Source organism: Ornithorhynchus anatinus, chromosome 4 (genome assembly GCF_004115215.2).
Source record: "Ornithorhynchus anatinus isolate Pmale09 chromosome 4, mOrnAna1.pri.v4, whole genome shotgun sequence".
Classification (NCBI taxonomy): Eukaryota; Metazoa; Chordata; class Mammalia; order Monotremata; family Ornithorhynchidae; genus Ornithorhynchus; species Ornithorhynchus anatinus.
The window spans coordinates 37984501-38005088 of record NC_041731.1 but is presented as its reverse complement, the minus strand read 5'-3'; the positions used below and the strand labels follow the sequence as shown (position 1 = coordinate 38005088).

At 46.8% G+C, this 20588-nt stretch overlaps 1 protein-coding gene across 8 annotated transcripts in view; it reads left to right on the top strand.

Annotated features, from left to right (window-relative positions):
• Positions 1 to 20588, top strand: part of BRD3 (bromodomain containing 3) — an 81515-nt gene that overhangs the window by 52185 nt on the left and 8742 nt on the right. For 7 of the 8 annotated variants that reach the window (XM_007662080.3, XM_029062826.2, XM_039911784.1 and 4 more), the window contains 7 exons: positions 1077 to 1317; positions 6014 to 6331; positions 7213 to 7350; positions 8121 to 8268; positions 9947 to 10161; positions 13299 to 13670; positions 18721 to 18849. In XM_007662080.3, coding sequence (XP_007660270.1) covers positions 6131 to 6331; positions 7213 to 7350; positions 8121 to 8268; positions 9947 to 10161; positions 13299 to 13670; positions 18721 to 18849 — 1203 coding nt within the window. In that variant the 5' untranslated portion in view covers positions 1077 to 1317; positions 6014 to 6130. Of the gene's footprint in view, positions 1 to 1076; positions 1318 to 5009; positions 5194 to 6013; positions 6332 to 7212; positions 7351 to 8120; positions 8269 to 9946; positions 10162 to 13298; positions 13671 to 18720; positions 18850 to 20588 lie in introns of those variants that run through there. The other variant, XM_007662098.4, reaches the window with a different exon arrangement.

Sequence of the window (20588 nt, the reverse complement as noted above, 5' to 3'; positions counted from 1 at the left end):
GTTATGGAGAGAACAGAGGTTTAGCCACAGAATCTTAGTGGATGGGCAGAGGAAAGGAGAGGCGGCAGGGACCGCGGATTTGCCTTTGGTTTTCCACGTTCAAGCATTGCTTCTCTAGTGATGTTTAAAGGTGGGTCTGTGATTAACAACAGTTACCCAAAACCCTCTGAGCCAGCTCTGCCTTTAGGCTCCCAAACGGGTTCAGAAGAGGGAATTCCATAGCTGACTCTGACACCCCCTCCCCGGAGGCATAGGATCCCAAGGCCTTTCCCTGGAGAAGCAGCATGGCGCAGTGGATAGAGCACGGCCCTGGGAGTCAGAAGGTCGTGGGTTCTAATCCCAGATCCATCACTTGTCTGCTGTGTGACCTTGGGCAAGTCATTTCACTTCTCTGTGTCTCAGTTACCTCATCTGTAAAATGGGGATTAAGACTGTGAGCCCCAGGTGGGACAGGGACTGTGTCTAACCTGACTTCCTTATAGCCACCCCAATGCTTAGTACGTTGCCTGGCACACAGTAAGCACTTAAATACCACTATTATTGTTATTATTAATAAATGTTGGCAGGAGCCACCTAAACGAAGACAGGCTGGTCTTGGATGAGTTTTCACCTCTTCCCTTATTCCTCTGGTGAGGGCTAATGAAGTTGCCAGGAAGTGGGTAGGGAGAGGAAGGAAGAAGTAAAAGACACAAGCGGTCAGCTGGATCATCCGCTGGTCATAAATAAGAATCCCCTGAAGTTGTAACTTGTTGCTTGAGTGACGAGGATCAAAAAATGGAGAAGACCAGAAAATCCATCAAATTAATCCTCTGCTCTGCCTTGGTACCACAACTAATGCTTTTTTTTTTTTTTTAAGGTCTTCATGGCGTTTTCACTTTCCCAAATTACTGGGCCTTAACTTAACCTGTGTTTTCCTTTCCAGTTTCAAACAGAGCATTCTAGCTTTACCTTCTTGCACTAAGCTAAGTCAAGCCTCTCCTTCCCGGTGTTTGTACTTGCCCGACTCTCCACCCCCCACCCTCCCTAAGGCTATCAGCCAAACTTTAAATCTTTGGGTATGTTTTCTCTTTTATCAGCCTACCTGGTCTCTACGTTCTACTTGCCGGGAGCCAAATGTAACATTGTGAAGGCAGTTCTCCGTGGAGTTGACTGGTGACGGCAGCTGAGTGGGTGGAGGAGAGAGTTTGTTTACCCTCCCTTCTGGTCCTGCCGCTTCCCTCCTGCCCTGCCGCAAGAGATTGACTCACTGTATGAACAAGGGAAGCTGCAACTTATCCCCCGGAGCAGGGTGTATCTGAGCCAACATCCCCTGGAAAGGTGAGCATCCGGTTGGTCTGCAAGGAAGATTCGTCTGACAGAGTGACCTCTTTTTCCCTCCCGTGTACATTCCTTGGATAAAAATCAGCGCCGGGTCCATCCTTCCTCTCTACTTTGCTCCTTCAGTTTGTCCCTCCCTCCTCTTTTCTTGATGTGTGACTTTCTGAGAATGGATCCTCTGGTGCTGTTTCCTCCACCTTTGTAGGCAAGACTGGATGGGAAAGGATGACTTTGAGGGGATGAGAAAATTGGCTTATTTTTCACGCCGACTGCTTTGTAACCGGGTAGACTCCTGTGTCTTTCTCTCTTCCCATCCCACTAAGGCAGAGAGCATTTCAAGTCAGATAACGAGAAAAAACAGCAGGCCTCGTTTGGGTCCCCAAAGCCTAGTTTGGCCCAGTTGGCTACACCCTGAAGTTGAAGGCTCATTCCCCCACACCATAAAGGAAATGGGAAATTCTCTGGGCTGGGCCAACTTCTTGAGTCCCTACAGCAGTGTGTGCTTCGGCTTACACCCCAATCTAGAAGAAGAGCCTATTGGCCACACCACCTGAGACCTTTGAAAGAAAGGCCCAATAGGTTGACTGTCCTCTGAGATGAAATGAAGGGTTTAACCTGAATTGCAAGTTTGATAACGGACCAATAAGAGCATCATTAATAAAAACCTACGTCCCCAGGAGGCTAGATGTGGCATGGAACAAGGCCAGTTCCTGCCCTTTTAGGGTCCCAAGTGTTTGATAATTCCCTTAGCTCCTGGGTTATTCCTTCTTTCTGGGGGTGTAGTTTGTTATTCCTTCTTTCTGGGGGTGTGGTTTCTCTCTTTTTAAGGGAGAAGGTGTGGAGGTGGTGTCCCCTGTGGAAAAGTTCTAAGACTCCAGCCTGGAGCGGGGGTTTACCCAGCCCTTTAAAATTGGCCAGATTTCTAGACTAGGAAGGATTTGAGGCACTTTGCAGGAGAGGAGGTGAGATGGAGGATGACGTGAGATGAATTCTGAACAGCTGGACCAAATGTAGTTGGAACAGCAGAATAAATCCTCCAGCTTGAAAAAACGTTGGTGACGGGTGAGCAAAGCAGTTTACAAGTAGCTTCGTTTGGAAAGTGGGTCTTAAAGAGGGCTGGCTGACCAATCCAGTATTTCTTTTTGGATTCTGATGACGTTTGGTGGGCGCAAGGTTTTAAAAAATACGCCTAGAGAAGCATGGTGTCTGGTCTAGTCATTTTTTCTTTTTGCCATTATATCCCTCAAAAAGCTCATTTACACTCTTTTTTATGGTATATGTAAGCACATGGCGGCTCACAGTCTTAATCCCAATTTGACAGAAGAGGTCACTGAGGTCCAGAGAAGTGAAGTGACTTGCTCAGGGTCACAGCAGACAAGTGGCGGATCCTGGTTTAGAACTCAGGTCTTTCTGACTCCCAGGCCTGTGCTCTATCCATGAGTCCATACCGTTTCTCAGGATTGGCCCAGAGTTCCCCTATTCCTTTTGCCCGTGCCCCTCCTTCCCTCTCTGCGTCCCCATATCCGAAATTCGGGGTCTCACCCGGGAATGCAGATGGAGGGATGGCTTCAGGAATGACCCAGGCTGCGAGATTGGAGAGCCATCTGCTGGCGGCTGAGATACCCCCTCCAGTTGCTCCTGCTCATCCCCTCTCCGAGGTGGTAAAAATCGAGAATAGCGTGATCGGGGTAGAATCTGGCATATTTGGGTTGAGTTGTTCCATTTTATTCATTCATTCATTCGTTCAATAGTACTTATTGAGTGCTTACTATGTGCAGAGCACTGTACTAAGCGCTTGGACTGTACAAATTGGTAACAGAGACAGTCCCTGCCCTTTGACGGGCTTACAGTCTAATCGGGGGAGACGGACAGACAAGAACAATAGCAATAAATAGAATCAAGGGATGAACATCTCATTAAAACAATAGCAAATAGCCTTGTCTTGGACAAGTCACTTGCCTTCTCCGCCTCCGTTTCCTCATCTGTAAAATGGAAATTAAATGCCTGCCTTGTTCTTAGACCATGAGCCCCATGCGAGACAGGGATTGTATCCGACCTGATTATCTTGTAATATCTCCAGCACTTAGTACAGTGCTTGGCACATGGTGAGTGCGTAACTTACCGCAGTTAACCACAATCGAATAGTGATAGTAATAGTAATTCTCTTAATTCAAAAGTTGTCCAAGTGGTAAAAACCGTGACAGTGTCAAAAGGGAGAACGCAGGGCCTTTAGAGGAAGCATTCAGTGTGCTCTCCAGCGGCAAACCTAGATCACCGTCCATTCTGTAATGTTGGAATTCCATTTAAGAAATGAGCTCCCACTTTTAGAAAGATGCACTCCCCAGGCAGAGGAGAAATTTAACAGATAACCAACTCCCTTTGGTCATTCTCTGAATCAGCCTGCTCCACTTCACTCCGCTAATGCTAACCTCCTCACTGTATCTCAGTCTTGTCTTTCTCGCCACTGATCTTTTGCCTACGTCCCACCTCAGTTCTGAAATGCCCTCCCTCCTCATATCCGACTGGCTATCATTCTCCCCACCTTCAAAGCCATATTGAAAACGCATCAGCGTAGCTCAGTGGAAAGCGCTCGGGCTTGGGAGTCAGAGGTCATGGGTTCGAATTTCGGCTCTGCCACTTGTCAGCTGTTTGGCCGTGAGCCAGTCACTTAACTTCTCTGTGCCTCAGGTACCTCATCTGTAAAACGAGGATTATGACTGTGAGCCTCACGTGGGACAACCTGATTACCCTGTATCTACTCCAGTGCTTAGAACAGTGCTCTGCACATAGTGAGCACTTGACAAATACCAACATTATTATTATTATCTCCAAGGGGCCTTCCCTGACTAAGCCCCGCTTCCCTCTTCTCCCACTCCCTTCTGTGTCACCCTGATGTGCTCCCTTTATTCATACCCCCTCCCAGCCCCACAGCACTTATGTATATATCTGATATTTATATTAATGTCTGTCCCCCCAGTCTAGACTGTGAGCTCACTGTGGCTACAGAATGTCTATCATTATATTGTACTTTTCCAAGCGCTTAGTACAGTGCTCTGCACACGCGAAGTGCTCAATAAGTACTACTGAATGAATGAAGTGAATGAAGTAGGGTTTGAGAGAGAATAGATCCAATGAGAAACAGTGGTTACGTAGTGGGTTATTGTGGGGGAAAGTTAAGGGTATTAGAAGGTCAGTCCCTAACCATTAGTATTGATTCGAGCAGGGCTGTCATCACATTGGTCCTGCAAGTATCCTGTTGCCACTGAGACAAAATAGTAATCGTGATGGTATTTATTGAGTGCCTACTGCGTGTCATGTACTGTACTAAGTGCTTGGGAAAGCATATGAGAAATAAAGGACTCAAGTCATGAGGAATGTGAGCTCCTTCCTTGTAGGCAGGGAACGTGTCTATCACTGTATCCTCTCCCAAGCACCTAGTACAGTGCTCATCACACAGTAAGTGCTTATTAAATACCACTGATTGATCAGTTGAGTGTATCCTGGGGGCGGTCATTGGGCTGGTCCGGAAGTGGTAGCTTCTATCTTCGTGTGTTCTGAAAAGGTCTGCACTCTTAAAATATGATTGGCTGAGTGACCTTTCATGTCACAACTTTTCAACCATTATGACGCCCTTCAGCTTCATTCTCCTGCTTACCATAGTGGCCTCTGGAACCTCTGGGTGTGTAAGGAGTGGTTAGTTGCCGGGTAGATTTCTACATGAGCGAATGTCTATTTTTACTTCGACCCAAGTTCTAGCTATAATTATGGAATATGTGGATCTATATTTACATTTTCTACATGAGAGCGTTTCAGAAACTTTCTCCGGCCCCAGAGCGAGTACATTCCAGTGGAAATTAATCAGATACCATCAAGCAGGTAATAGGAGAGGGTATCAGCCGGAAACTTTAAACGATTGTTAAAATACATCCAGCAGCAATACCTTTCATAATACTTCTGGGCTGCCTGTTGTCTAAATAACCATTTAATGGCTCTTTTCCGTAATAGTAATAATAATAATGACTATAGTATTTGTTAAACTCTTACTGTGTCCCAGGCACAGGATACAAGTGAATCGGGTTGGACGCAGTCCCTGCCCCACGTGGGGCTCACAGTCTCAGTCCCCCTTTTACAGATGAGGAACTGAGGCACAGAAATGTGAAGCGACTTACCCAAGGCCACACAGCAGACAAGTGGCGGAACCAGGATTAGAACCCATCACATTCTGACTCCCAGGCCCGTGCTCTATCCACTACACCATGCTGCTTCCCTGTGCCCCCTAGTATGGAGGGCCACTCTCTTCATAATAGTGATTCACGTGAATATTTATCTTCTGAGAAGATCGGCATTTTTATCTCCCAGTAGAAGAATGCCTTTAGAAAGAGGCAGCCCTGTGTCAGATGAGGATTAAAACGTCAGGCTTCGCAGCCCATGATGACTGGGAGGTATTTGCCCTTGGGTCACTCAGGTGCCGAATCCTATATTAATTGAATGAACTAAGCGAACTACCGATTTGGTTATTTAAGGCCTACTGTCAGGTCTGTTGCTTAAAAGAAATTGAGCTCTTGTCAGGTGAACAAGCCACGTCTGGGGCAGTTCCATTGAGGCCCAGAAATCTATGTGTTTCAGGTTTAGCAAACGTGTCTCTCTCTCTTTCTCTCTCTCTCTCTGACTCTCATCACTTTTCCTCTCAATACAGGTGGCATGGTTGGGCCCTGGAAATGGGATGTCAATCCTATTCAGGGAGCATAAAGCAAGTAAAAGAATCTCCTAGCTGCTGCTGCGACGACAGTGAGTGAGCTCTAGACTTGGGAAAATGTCAACAGTAACGTCTGCCATCCAGGCTCCCCAAGGCCCCGTGAATCCACCCCCGCCTGAAGTCACCAATCCCAACAAACCCGGGAGGAAGACCAACCAGCTGCAGTACATGCAAAATGTCGTGGTGAAGACTTTGTGGAAGCACCAGTTTGCCTGGCCCTTCTATCAACCTGTAGATGCAATTAAATTGAATTTACCAGTAAGTATTCCCCCTCTGCATTTGTGGAGATTTAATAGAGGTTGCCCACCCTTTTTGCTTCTCCCCTCCGCCTTACCTTCCCCATCTCAGACTTCTTTTACCTCTGATTTATCCTTTTGTATGAGGCTCCTTCTGTGCATATTTTTTTCTTCTAAAACTCATCCTCTGTCATTCATCTGTCCACCCTCTTTTAGGCATTCCTTTGGTTTAGTACCTTTAGGTTTATATGTTATTTCTGGTTTTATCGTGTCTTGTGGAAACCACCCGGCCTCTGGCATCTGGATTGAGTGCATTGAGGTGCTGGTTGTCATTAAAAATGGCAGATTCTGACTTGAGGTTTTGTTTTGGATTGGGCAACCTGGTGATTTTTTTAGTAGAGCATAGGATATTTTGTGAAAAGGGAACCTTTTGCATTATCCATAAGTCATTAGCATTTTCCACCCTAGAGTTTCTCAGAGACCTTTAGTGTAGCTGCTTGAGTATTAATAATTGTGGTATGTAAGTGCTCATTTTGTGCCAAGCACTGTACTTAGCACTGGAATAGATAGAAGATAATTGGGATGGAAACAGTCCCTGCTCACAGTCTAAGGGGGAGGTGGAAAGGTATGGAATACCCATGTTACAGGTGAGGAAACTGAGGCATAGCAAAGTCAAGTGATTTCCTCAAGGTCACATAGAAGGCAAGTGGCAGAATCAAGATTAGAACCCAAGTGGTAGGACTTGACATTACTTCTCTTAAGTATTTGCGAACTTGCCTCCCTGCCTGCCCCACCTACTCGTTTTCCTCAGGACTGCTCCTTTGCATGTGCTGGTTTGGCCTCGGAGAGGGTTTCTGAAACCTCACTGAATGTTCTGAAACCTCACTGAAATCTCTCCCACAGGATTATCATAAAATAATTAAAAACCCAATGGATATGGGAACTATTAAGAAGCGACTGGAAAACAATTATTATTGGAGTGCGAGCGAATGTATGCAAGATTTCAACACAATGTTTACAAATTGTTATATTTATAACAAGGTAAGGGCTTTGTAGCCTTTCCTCACGGGGTATCTTGCAGGGAGCACTGCGTCTTGAGCTTTTAGTTTTGATAAGGCATAATTTCCCCCCTGACAGGGTCCCCTTGAAATGAGGCGAAATCCAACTTAGAGTATTCAGACTCCTGGATTCAGCTGAACTCCCTTGGTTTGAAGCTTTCTGGTGTTTGAAAAACCGAATGTGTAGGTACATTTATGTCCTCAAAATACCAGTGAATCAGCCCAGATCCGAGTAGGAGCCACTCCAAATCTGCTTCTTCAGGACTCTATCTGATAATAACAGTTCTTTCTCAAGTCAGGGATCCCCGTAGAACTCTGCTCCATTTGCCATAAAAACTGTACATTCACCCATTTTTTTAAAATGGTATTTAAGTGCTTACTGTGTGCCAGGCACTGTACTAAGCGCTGTGGAATTTACAAGTTTAATCAGGTTGGACACAGTCCATGTCCCCCATGGGCTCACAGTCTTAATCCCCATTTTACAGCTGAGGGAACCGAGGCACAGCAAGGTTAAGTGACTTGCCCGAGGTCACATAGCAGATAAGTGGCGGACCCAGGATTAGAACTCAGGTTCCGCTGAACCCACCCTGTTCAGAGTTCAGGTTTGACTATCAAACCTACCCCTGATCCCTTTGGTTTGATACCGCTCGGACCTGGCAATTCACAGTTTTCTCAATAGCCGCAGTGTGAACGGATTCCAGGGCTTGTGTCCACGTGGCACCACTAACACCAGTGTTTGTTCTGTTCGTCCAGCCCACAGATGATATAGTCCTGATGGCCCAGGCCTTAGAGAAAATCTTTCTTCAGAAAGTAGCCCAGATGCCCCAAGAGGAAGTGGAATTATTACCACCAGCTCCTAAGGGCAAAGGGCGAAAGCCAGCAGCAGGAACGCAGAGTACAGGTAACCAAGACGATGAAAATGTTTTGTAACCTTCGCCTGAAGCCAGTTTTCTCAGAGAATGAGATTAGAAAGATTACGATTTTATTATGGTTCAGGGAGCTGTGTAATGCCTGGGTTGCTATTTTTAAAGGGGGATCATCTCTCCATTCCACTCTCGAGGAGTGCCTTGCCTGAAACGTCAAGCCACAGGCAATGAAAACACTCCTTGGTGTGAGTGAAGTGTGGGCAACCGTGGTCAGAAAATTCATTCAGTCAGTCGTATTTATTGAGCGTTTACTGGGTGCCGAGCACTGTACTAGCCGTTTGGGAAAGGACAGTATAAAAATAGACACACTCCCTGCCCACAATGAGCTTGTCTAGAGGGAGACAGATGTCTGACAAATGGAGTTTGGTTCCGTCCGTTGTCTCCTACAGCAAAATAATCATTCAATCAATCAGTAGTATTTGTTGAGGGCTTTCTGTGTGCAGAGCACTGTACTAAGCATTTGGGAGAGCCCAGTACAACAGAATTGATAGAAATTCCCTGACCACAGTGAGCTTACAGTCTAGAGCTGGAGGCAGACATTAATATAAATAAATGTAGTTACGGTTATGATAGTTTTGGTTTACACTCGTTGAGGAACAAGGTCTTGTATAAACTACAACCACTCAATCAATCTGGAGTCCCTCTGAGCCTCCCCTTTCTAGCTACTCTTCCTCCAGCCCCAAATCAATCAAGACAAAATATTAGGGTGAAAGTTGGGTCTCTGTGGGACTGCTCTTGGGGTTGGGTGTTGGCAGTGGGGAAGGAGGGGAGGCTTTTTTGGTGTTGGGTGATTGAGTCTTTCTCAGATGGATTAAGCATAGCCAAATGAAGCAGGGGAACCATTACTTTTTTTTAAATGGTGTTTCAGTGCTAGGATGTGTCAGATACTAAGCACTGGGGTAGATACAAGATAATAATAATTATGGTATTTGTTAAGTGCTTAGGTGCCAGGCACTGTACTAAGCACTGGGGTGGATACAAGCAAATCAGGTTGGAAGCAGTCCCTGGCCCACATGGGGCTCACAGTCATAATCCCCATTTTACAGATGAGGTAACTGAGGCCCAGAGAAGGTGAAGTGACTTACCCAGGGTTACCCAGCAGACAAGTGGCAGAGCTGGGATTAGAACCCATGTCCTTCTGATAATCGGGTTGGATAATCGTTGGACACAGTCCATGTCGCACATGGGGCTCACAGTCTTAATCCCCATTCAAGAGATGAGGTAACTGAGGCACAAAGAAGTTAAATGACCTGCCCAAGGTCATACAGCAGACAAGTGGTGGAGCCAGTATTAGAACCCAGGTCCTTCTGACTCCTAGGCCCGTATTGTAACCACTGGGCCTCACTGCTTACCTTCTCCGGCTTTTGACATCCTGGGCATGGAAAGTCTCCGTATCTGATAACGGCATTGATATTGAGAGTTAGGATTGTGTTTTAGAAAAAGCGAGGTCATTGCGTCTCCACTTTTCCTCATCCCGCCCAATCGTAGTAAACTCTTCGAGGGCAGGGATTGTGTCTCTTAATTCTCTTGTGCTTAATTCAGTAGTCTGCCCAAAGGAAACAATAAATGTCATCGATGGATCGATGGATTTGGTTGATCCGACACGGCCCTCGGGTCGATCGATCATTCCTCTCCCTTATTTTGTCTCTAAAGGAACGCAGCAAGCGGCAGCCGTGTCCTCAGTAACCCCGCCGACTCCCTTTCAGAACGTCCCTCCCGCCGTGTCCCAGACGCCGGTGATCGCCGCCACCCCTGTGCCAACCATAACGGCAAATGTCACGACTGTCCCGGCCCCTCCTGCCGCCGCTCCCCCTCCCCCCGCCACTCCCATTATACCGGTGGTTCCCCCGACCCCACCTGTCGTCAAGGTAAGCGCCACCCAGGAGCCATTTGGGGGACGTAGCTTATGGCACTAGTTAGGAGAATGCCTCGTGGCGCCGTTTTAGCGTGGCCGAGACAAGTATGATTTGCCTCAGCACAGGCCGAGGCAGTGAGGAACTCCTGGCTGCAAATTCTGATTCCCAGACTAGCACCTGTAGCTGACTCTGTCCAAGTCTGTTCTCTCATTCCCCCCACGTATACAGTCCGTCACCAGAGCCTACAGATCTCACCTTCACGAAATCACCAAGATCCACCCTTTCCTCTCCATCCAAACCATTACCACGTTAGTACCATTACTCATCTTATCTTCTCTGTATTACTGCATCAGTCTCCTTTCTGACCTCCCAACCTCCTGTTTCTCCCCACCTCAGTCCATACTTTACTCTGCTGCCCGGAATATCCTTCTACAGAAACATTCTGGGCATGTCACCCTCTCCTCAAAAATCTCCGGTGGTTACCTATCAACCTCCATATCAAACAAGAACTCCTCACTTTTGGCTTCAAAGCTCTGCGTCACCTTGCCCCTTCTCACCTCACGTCCCTTCGCTCCTTCTGTATCCCAGCCCGCACACTCCGCTCCTCTGATGCTAACCTCACTGTGCCTCGTTCTCACCTGGCCCGCCGTCAACCCCTCACCCATGTTCCACCTGTGGCGTGGAATGCCCTCCCTTCTCAGATCCACCAATCAATCACACTTACCCCTTTCAACGCTCTACTGAAGGCTCACCTCCTCCAAGAGGCCTTCCCAGACTAAGCCCACCCTTTTCCTCACCTCACCCTCATGTCGCCCTGATTCGCTCCCTTTGCTCTACCCCTCCGCCCCCGCCCCACAGCACTTGTGTATATATATATATATGTACATATCTATAATTCTATTTACTTTTATTGATGCCTTGCTTTACTTGTTTTGATGTATATATATTTATAATTCTATTTATATTGATGGCTGTTTACTTGTTTTGATGTCTGTCTCCATCTAGGCTGTAAGCCCGGTGTGGGTAGGGATTGTCTCTCTATATTGCTGAATTATACTTTCCAAGCACTTAGTACAGTGCTCTACAAATACCGAAAGCTTTCAATAAATACAAATGAATGAATGAAAAGTCACTGAAGCTTTCTTCCCCCCCACCGGTGGTATTTGTTCAGCGCTTACTATGTGCCAGACACTATACTAAGCTCTGGGATAGAAACAAGTTAATTAGGTTGGACACAGTCCATGTCCCACATGGGCTTCAGTCTTAATCCACATTATACAGATGAGGTAATTGAGGCACTGAGAAGTGAAGTGACTTGCCCAAAGTCACACAGCAGACAAGTGGCAGAGCAGAATTAGAACCTGGGTCCTTCTGACTCCCAGTCCCTTGCTCTATCCATTAGGAAACGTGGCTTTTTGCCTCAGTTCTCCCAGCTGCAATAAGGGAGTAGAGATAGATAATAATTATGGTGCGTGTTAAGTAATTACTCTGTGCCAGGTCCTATTCTGAGCGCTGAGGTAGATATACATTTATCAGATTGGACACAGTCCCAGTCCCACATGGGGCTCACACTCTTAATCCCCATTTTACAGATGAAGAAACTGAGAAGTGAAGTCACAGCAGACGTGTGATGAAGCCCAGGATTAGAACCCGGGTCCTTCTGACTCCTAGGCCCATGCTCTATCCACTAGGCCACGCTGCTTCTCAGATTGGGTAAGAAGGGTGATTGATTCAGGCTTACTGATAGCGGAGCATAAAGCAGCCTCTAGTGAACATGGATTTTTGCCAGCCCCCATCTTTTCCCCGTCCTCAATGCCATAATAAAAATGTGCCTGGTGGAAGTGAGGAGCAGCGACTGGGAAAAGTACAGGGCATGGCTTGGGTTTTCCCTTTTATTTCCAACTCCTTGCTGGGTGTTGATTTCTTGTTGAGGAGACCTGATTTCCTTTCAAATCCTGGGTTCTCAAGCTTAGACATACCTCCAAAACTGTATTAGGGCTGGCCGATTGCTTTCGGAAGGGCTTCACTGGACCTCTTACAGCCAAGGGCTGGTAAAGGAGCACAGATTGATTTCACTTGTAATTGTTCACCTGATCTTTGATCTTTTCATTACCCAAACTCACCTCAGTCCATAAAACCAGCCATTCAGATAATAAAGGTTCGAAAGATTGGCGTTTCTGTTGTATTCAGGGCATCGTGAAGTTGCATCGGCCCTTAAGTTGAACCTTATTTCCAAGAGCTTGTCAATTAGCTCTGCTGCCGTGCGGTGCCTGACTGGCGAGATTCCCACTTGGGAACGCGGAGAGCAGTTTCAGGATGACTAGCCATGGCTTTTAGCCTTGCCCGGCTCATGGTCTCGTTTATGCCCTTTTACTTTATTTCAGTGCAGAGTATAGTTTGCACGGTCCAGTTGGCCTTTGTTCTCAGAGAGCACGGATGTTTTTCCCAAAGGCCGGTGGTACGATCGAAACGCACGTTGGCCAGACTCAGCAACTGCGATTCAGAGTCAAATGAATGTCTGCGAGCACAATAGCAGGTGGAGTTGCTGGGTGTGCGGGAAACAAAAATAAGGTTAACAAAGTGCTCGTTGACCTCGTTTCCCATCTCTTCACCAAAAGAGAACTAGTGTGGAACGCTAGAAACGTAGTAGCGTGAGTAAAGTTGTCCAGCCAATTGAAAACTCTGAGATGGTGGGTTTACACCAGAGCATTTAGCGATCTGTGCGAGTACTGATTGACTAACGTATGGGTCCCCTAGGCTGGGAACCCTTCCGCTAGACTGTAAGCACGTTGTGGGCAGGAAATGTCTACCAACTCGAGAAGCAGCGTCGCCTAGCAGGATAGAGCACGGGCCCGAGAGTCGGAAGGTCCTTGGTTCTAATCCCATTTCCACCACCTGCCTGCTGTGTGACTTTGAGCAAGGCACTTCACTTCTCTGATACTCATCTGTAACCTCAGTTACTTCCCCTGTAAAATGGGAATCAAGACTGCGCGCCCCATGGAGGAAAAGGGACTGTGTCCGACCTGATTTGCTCGTATTCACCCCAGCACCTGGCATGGCACCTCGCATGTCCTAAGTGCTTAACGAATACTGTGATTATTATAATTACTTGTTCCCGGTGTTCATGGCTGTTTTTCTGGCCGTTGCAGAAAAAGGGAGTGAAGCGAAAAGCAGACACCACCACGCCGACGACCTCGGCGATCACTGCCAGCCGGAGCGAGTCGCCCACCCCCCTGACGGACCCCAAACAGGCCAAGGTGGTCGCCCGGAGAGAAAGCGGGGGCCGGCCCATCAAGCCACCAAAGAAGGATCTCGAGGATGGGGAGGTGCCCCAGCATGCGGGGAAGAAGGGCAAACTCTCCGAGCACCTCAAGTACTGTGACAGCATCCTCAAAGAGATGCTCTCCAAGAAGCACGCCGCCTACGCCTGGCCCTTCTACAAGCCCGTCGACGCGGAGGCTCTGGAACTCCATGACTATCACGACATTATCAAACACCCCATGGATCTCAGTACTGTTAAAGTACGTCCGCCCCCTCCACCCCCCGCCCCGTTTATCACGTGTCTTTCCTGGAACCCACATGCGCTCTGTGCTCTAGGAAGCTTCCTTCAGTGGGTCGGTTGTAGGAAAATGGATCCTGGTACGTCCCCGAGCTGGCCACCTGAAGGACTCCCCTCCGGCTGGAACCCTGAGCCGTCCCTCTGCCTCCCGCATCTAGCTACTTCTAAACTGGCCCAGATGGGGGCTGCGTTTGCATTGGGTTGTTCTTCCCCCCTTCCCTCGGAGACCATCAGACCCCGGTCGTCTGTGCAGATGTGTGAATTCGTTGCCTTGATGAGCACCGTGGCCTAGCTAACGTTTGTTGGCAAAGGGCATTGGAGGCCAGCGGTTATCGTACCTGGAGTTGGGGCCAGGGGCATGGAGCTCTGGGGCCAGCCCTACTTCTGATTTGGTTTTTTGACCTCGTTATTGACCGTAACAGCCCTGTTCTACGGGGGGGGGGGGGGGAGGAGGGGGAAGGGGGGACCTAGATCCTGCTGCCCCTTGAGGCCTGAGATACAGTATCATAAGGGATGATCAATCGGTCATTGGTATTTATCGAGCACTTTCTATGTGCAGGGCACTGTATTAAGTGGTTGGGAGAGTTCACTACGAAAGAATTAGCAGACTCGTGTCCTGCCCATCATGAGCTTAAAACAAACATTATCTTATCCCTCAGGAGTCAGAACCGCTTTGGTATTGCCCTTCCAATGTCTGGGGAGCTGGCAGCTGCTGCTCCAGGGGATTCCCCTCGTTCCATTCATTCGATAGTATTTATTGAGCGCTTATTGTGTGCAGAGCCCTCTACTAAGCCCTTGGGAGAGTACAATACAACAGTAAACAGACGTTCCCTGGCCACAATGAACTCACAGTGTAGAGGGGGAGGAGACAGACATCAGTACAAATAAATGAATTACAGATACGTTCATAAGTGTTCTGGGGATGAGGGGGCGATGAAAAAGGGAGCAAGTCAGGGCGACGGAGAAGAGGAGAAGGGGGCTTAGTCTGGGAAAGCCTCTTGGAGAAGATGTACCTTCAATAAGGCTTTGACAGGCTACGGGGAGTAATTATCTCCTCCCCCCACTGCCTTCCCAGGCCTTGCTACCCAGGAGGAAATGGACAGGGAAACTAGAGGAAGCCAGGGGAGGAGATACCAGAGAGGCAGCTTAGACATTCTCTAGACTGTAAACTCATTGTGGGCAGGGGATGTGTCTGCCAACCCTTTGTATTGTTATAATACAATGTTATACTCTCCCAAGCCCTGAGTAGAGTGCTCTGCACCCAGTAAGTGCTCAGTATATACGATTGATCGGTTGAGCATAGGATCTGGAGAGGCAGTTCCAGACTTAAAGGACCATTGCAGACTAAAAGGCCCCAATCTGTGGCCGTTGAACCCTGTTCCGAATAAGGAGTCGGTGCTTTTGGGTCCATGGTGGCTCTGTGGGGCACGCCCTCTGGACATAGAGGGGTTGTCCTTGTTTGGTTTTCCGAAGGCGATGCAGGAATGAAAGCTTCAGTTTGCCCCTTGGAGGTGTATTCTCATTGACGTTGACATCCCCTGTGCATCCGACCTGCTGGTGGTGCCAGAAAGGTGGGAGTGATGGAGCAGTTGGGCAGTCAAAGGAGTTCTCTCCCATATGAATTCCAAGTGAACCTACGGTGACTTTATTTTCTTCAATGTAGGGACTGGCTATAAAGATTTCAGGTTCAGAGCACAGAGTGGGAGCCAAGCTGAGAGGGACTGAGTGTGAAGTGAAGTACTTAGACGAGAGTAAAGAGGGAGAGGCGATAGAATCTCAGCTGGAGTCTGAATCGTAGAGGCTTGGTACCATTTGGCCTTTGGAGCACCTCACTTTTCCTTTACTTTGGTCCTCACTAGTTCAAGTTGTCTGTGACCTTTCTGTGAGACAAGTCTTGCTTTTTTTTGTTTTTTTCCTGGCTGAAACTTGGTAGCTGCCAGGGCACATGTGTGTCTCTGGGAACTTTTGTCCCCTAAGGCATTTCTTTCCAACTTTCTGCTTTCATTTTCCAACACTTTGCAGAATGACAGACGGGGAAGTGGCCCTGACCGACAGTGGCTGTTGTTTCATTTGGCCTGTGGTGAGCTGCTCCACTCTGGTTCCTTAATACACTTCACGTTGGAGAATGAACATCTCCCATTCCCTGACCCTGGAGCCGACCACGCTGATAATACAGCTTGACCCCGTGTGCCTCGTTATTCGGTACATTGGAAAGCCAATTACCTGAACATCTGTTCCCCGGACCAACCGGTGATCTGGACAGAGGGTAACTTATGTAATGACCCCGGCACTCTTGGCGTCTTTAAAATTACTTCCCGGAGTAAGGTATTTTGGGAAGCGTTTTTGCACATCACACTAAGCAATCCCTTCTTTTTTTTATGGTATTTGTTAAGCGCTTACTATGTGCCAGGAACTGTATTAAGCACTGAGGTAGATAACTTGACAGCCAGGGAGCTACTGTTTGTATTTGGGAGAAGTGGTTCAGGTGTATTTTTTTAAATGCTCGGGTAATTGAACAGAATGAGGCAAGTATCCCAGATCTATGAGCATTATTATTTTTTTAAAGCTCAGGTAATTGAACAAAACGGTGCACAATTCCAAGAAAGATGGCCAACCCCACTTTTATTCTGTAATCCAAACTTTTGATCAGTGGATGGTTTTGCTTTTTCAGAGATACAAGATGAGCGACTTTTAGATTTTGGCTTCCTGGGGCATACCTGGTTCAGGTGTTTCCTGTCCAGGGCCTCGGTACTGACCAGGGAAGAGGAAACATTGTGTTTAAAGGGGCTTGAAGCCCTTTAGAAGAACGGACCTGAGCAACTACAAGGTGTTGGTAATTTGGGGTCTGGTGAACTGAATGGATTAAAGAAGGAAAAATCTCAGAGGTTATGGATTGTATTGGTTGTATTTATTGAGCACTTACAAGTGCAGAGCATTGTACTGAACGCTTGGGAGAGTACAGTTCAGTGGAGTTGTCTGTGGCAGGAGGATACCTAGAGTAGTCATGTTTCCAGCTCTGACTTGGAGCAATGTATCCACCAGTTTTTCCTTTTAATTTACACATGTCTGATAAGACTGACCCCTTTGGTTGGATGATCTGCAAAGACTAAATTGAGGCCAGTGTCTGGTTTAACCTAAAGCTGCCTGTGAAAGTTAGATTTTTTCTTTTTTCCTGGAGTTGCTATCCCACTTAATTGACACGAAATCAGTTGCGGCTGCCCAAAAGGTATGGTCTAAGTCGGAGTTGATTTTAAAGCAGTTTTGTTTGTTTCTTTGGCTGCTTCCACTTCATGGAATAGATTTGCTTCTGCTGGAAAGAATAATTGACATGGCAGTTAATCCTGATAATCTTTTGTCACTCAGCTTGTGTACCCAACCTTCAGTGTGTTTGTTCCTAGGCCAGAAGAATGTGTGGATAGTCAGGTCAGGACATGAGCCTGGGAACTACAAGTATGCCTTGAGCTCTGCCTAACTTGCCGGCAAACACAGACTGCTGGTTTAGTACTTACCATTTGAATAGTTAAGCTGAAAGTATACTATTAGGAGCTGTAGAAATTCCCCTTAGCAGCCATGACGAACTTTTGCCATTTCCCTTAATTGTGGGTGGATTTCCTGGATGTTTAGAAATCCTCTGATTTAACACTGGAGAGTGAAGAAGGTGTCACAAGCCAAACAGTAAGCATCGTGTCTGTATTTTAGACTGTAGATTTTACCTGAGGCATTAGAATAAGATAACATGAAAAATGAAGTTGAGTGTTCTGCACACAGTGTAGGCACTCAAAAAGCAGTGCTTGATTTAGTTCCCAGCCAGTCTGAGAGAAGGGACTGGATCATTTTCCTTCAAAAAACCAAAAGGTCAGTCTGCCATATTTGCAAACCGCACAAGCATAAAACATACCACCGTTTTTCTTTGGGGATCTTATGACTCAAAACATAGCTGGAAGTAATTTTTTTTTCAAATTATTTTATAAAGGGAAACATCTTCTAGGGGGATTGTGTAGCCCTAAGTGTAAGCTTTGAGGGGATGTGTGTTTTGGCATCATGTTTTCTTGAGTTAGAAAACCTGGCAGAAGCTTGAAGATGAGGCCCTGTCAAATGCTCCTTTCGAAGGGCTTTGATGCTCCCCTCAGGTTCTTTCAAACATCAGCGGGGTCAGGGGCAACTTTCAAAAGTACCACCTAAAATCATGGGAAAAAAACCTTGCCCACCCTGACCTTTATACGTACATAGAATTGTTTTGTCTCCATCTAAGCTGCAAACACAAAATCAGTGTTCTCAGCACAAACCAGATTTACTCATCATCCGCTCCTATGGTTTTAAAGTGATCTCTCATTGTCCACACGTTTACTTTCTACAAGGTTTTTCTCTACTGCAATTAGAGGGCCTCTTTCGAAGTCCCTTTAAAAAACTTAACCCTGATCAGTAGAAACAGCATTTCTCTAAGGAAGGGTCCAGAACACTATTAAACCAGAACAAGTTTATAGATTTTAAAAAAAGTTTTTATCAATTTAAGGCCCCCTGCTCTAAAAAGATTCAGAAAAGAAAGGTCCCATAGGCTGTCCTTCAGGATCCCAGTAGACCTCTCTGCTCTCTCTGCCATATTAGGCAGTTATGTGACAGGATAGTAGATCTTCAAACTAGAATTATTTGGATGACATCATTAATCCAGAGGAAGTGATGTACAGTCCTCCATTTTGCCCTAGATCGAAATGTCTGGAAACCACCGCTTGCTATTTCCTGGGCTTGGGGACCCCTCTGATGACGACAGCCCTGGCCCGGGAGTCAGATCTGGTGTCGAGCCCCAGCTCTGCCCTCTGACCCGTTGTGTGGTCCTAAGCGGTCACACCCTCACCGAACCTCTGTTTCTCCGTCTGGGAAATGGAGATGGCGCTTCCCAGCTCAAAGGACAGTTATGAATACCGGGTTTAGTGGTACACATAATGTCCACCAAGCTCCTCTAGAAAAGGCTCTCGGTTCATCCCATCCATTTCTGTCCCTTTGTGTGTTTGCAGAAGAAAATGGACAGCCGGGAATACCAGGACGCACAAGGTTTCGCAGCAGATATTCGGTTAATGTTCTCTAATTGTTACAAGTACAATCCTCCGGACCATGAGGTCGTGGCGATGGCCAGGAAACTACAGGTAAACCTGTCAACAAAGAAAGGCGTTTTCCAGAGGGATGGCCCCGAGAATCCATTTGTCAAATGAGGAAGAGTCTACACGTTGGCTTTTGTGGATTAAACCTGTAGAGAGAGTCACCTATAGAGAGATCCACTTGTGGATGGCCAGCCCCTCCAGCCCACAGGGACGTTGGCCTCGACTGTCTGAGAGCAGAAGTTTTCAAAGGATGACGGGCTAAGAATTACACCGCAGTTTCTTAAATATCATATCCAGGCTGAAGAAGGCCAATCTCCCTTTTAGGGTTGAAGGTGTGTAAGGTGTGAGAGGTCCCTTTTCTCCTTCCGTGACTGGCAGCCTTCCCTCACTGCACAGAAGGCTTTCCTCAGTGTTCACCATCTCGGGGCCGTCCTAGGTGTTAGAGGCAATGACAGTGACTCGAGTGAAGCGACCTCGAAAAGCAATTGGGAAAACAGCCTGAAGAATTTCAGAAGACTTTATTCTGTGCTTGGAAAAACAGAAAATTCTCACTTTTTCCCCTCCTCCACCTTGGTTCTTTCTCATGCAGATGGTTTGTGCAAAACCAATGTCTTTAATCTTGGAGAAAGAACAAGGTCTTTCAGTTTAGTCATTTAAAACCACTTGGGGATGCCTTTTTTTTTTTTAAAGTGGAAAATGAGCAACAGGAACAGATTAGCTCTTTAGAAATTAACCTATTTTCCAGGAAGCATTCTTTATTGGGGTGGGGGAACCACTGGTTTCACACAGGATGGAGTTTATTCGGTTCTTATGCACTAGACTAGAAAAAGAGAAGAGGTCAATGGAAACGGTCTAATTATCGACATGTAGAATTGCTTCAGCAAATTACTCCAATTAACTGTGGCGGAACCCACATCTAAATCCATATCATTTTTAAGATGGTTAATGTAGTGTTGATTGGCTGTTAGTCAAGATGTTATGCCACCTCAAACATAACCAGCCCCATCCTCCACATTTATAGCTAGACTTCCCTTTCCTTGCACATCTCTTCTCCGAACTTCCCATCTCCACCCCCAGCTGTTTGCAGTGGGATCTTCTTTGCGGTGTAGCCAAGCAGCCTGGCCTAGTGGGAAGAGCACGGGCCCGGGAGTCAGGGGACCTGGGTTCTAATTCCAGCTCTGCCAATTGCTTGCTCTGTTACCTTGGGCAGGTGCCTCAACTGTTCTGCGCCTCAGTTTGCTCAACAGAAAAATGGGGATTCGATACCTGTTGTTCCTCCTTTTTAGACTGTGAGCCCTATGTGGGACAGGGACAGGTTTTGTCTAACTCAGTTAACTTGTATCTCTCTTAGCACTTAGAGCAGTGTTCGACACATAGTAATCAGAGAAAGTGTAGACTTTGGAAATGGTATGACAGCATTGGAACATAACCCAGAAAACGTGGTCTGACTCTGAAGTTCAAGGAGAGGTAGGGGAAAGGGTTCAGGATTTCTGCCTCAAAGCTTCCTTCCACGACAGGGAGTTGAAACAAGCACCTTAAAGTTCAGTTCCTTGTAAAGTTCCCATTACAATTAATTTTCTCTCTTTGGGTGTATTACTAATTATAGTGACTAATTTCAATTACCAATTATATAAATTGAGCATCAGGGGTCTGGTATCAGATGGATAAGCAACTGAAATAAGGGCCTGTTTTAAACAGGCTATGTAAGAGGAAAGGAGAGAAGAGGGTTCAGAAAAGCAGGCCCTGGTTGACAGCTTGAAGCAGGTGTCTCAGGCTAGCAGAGG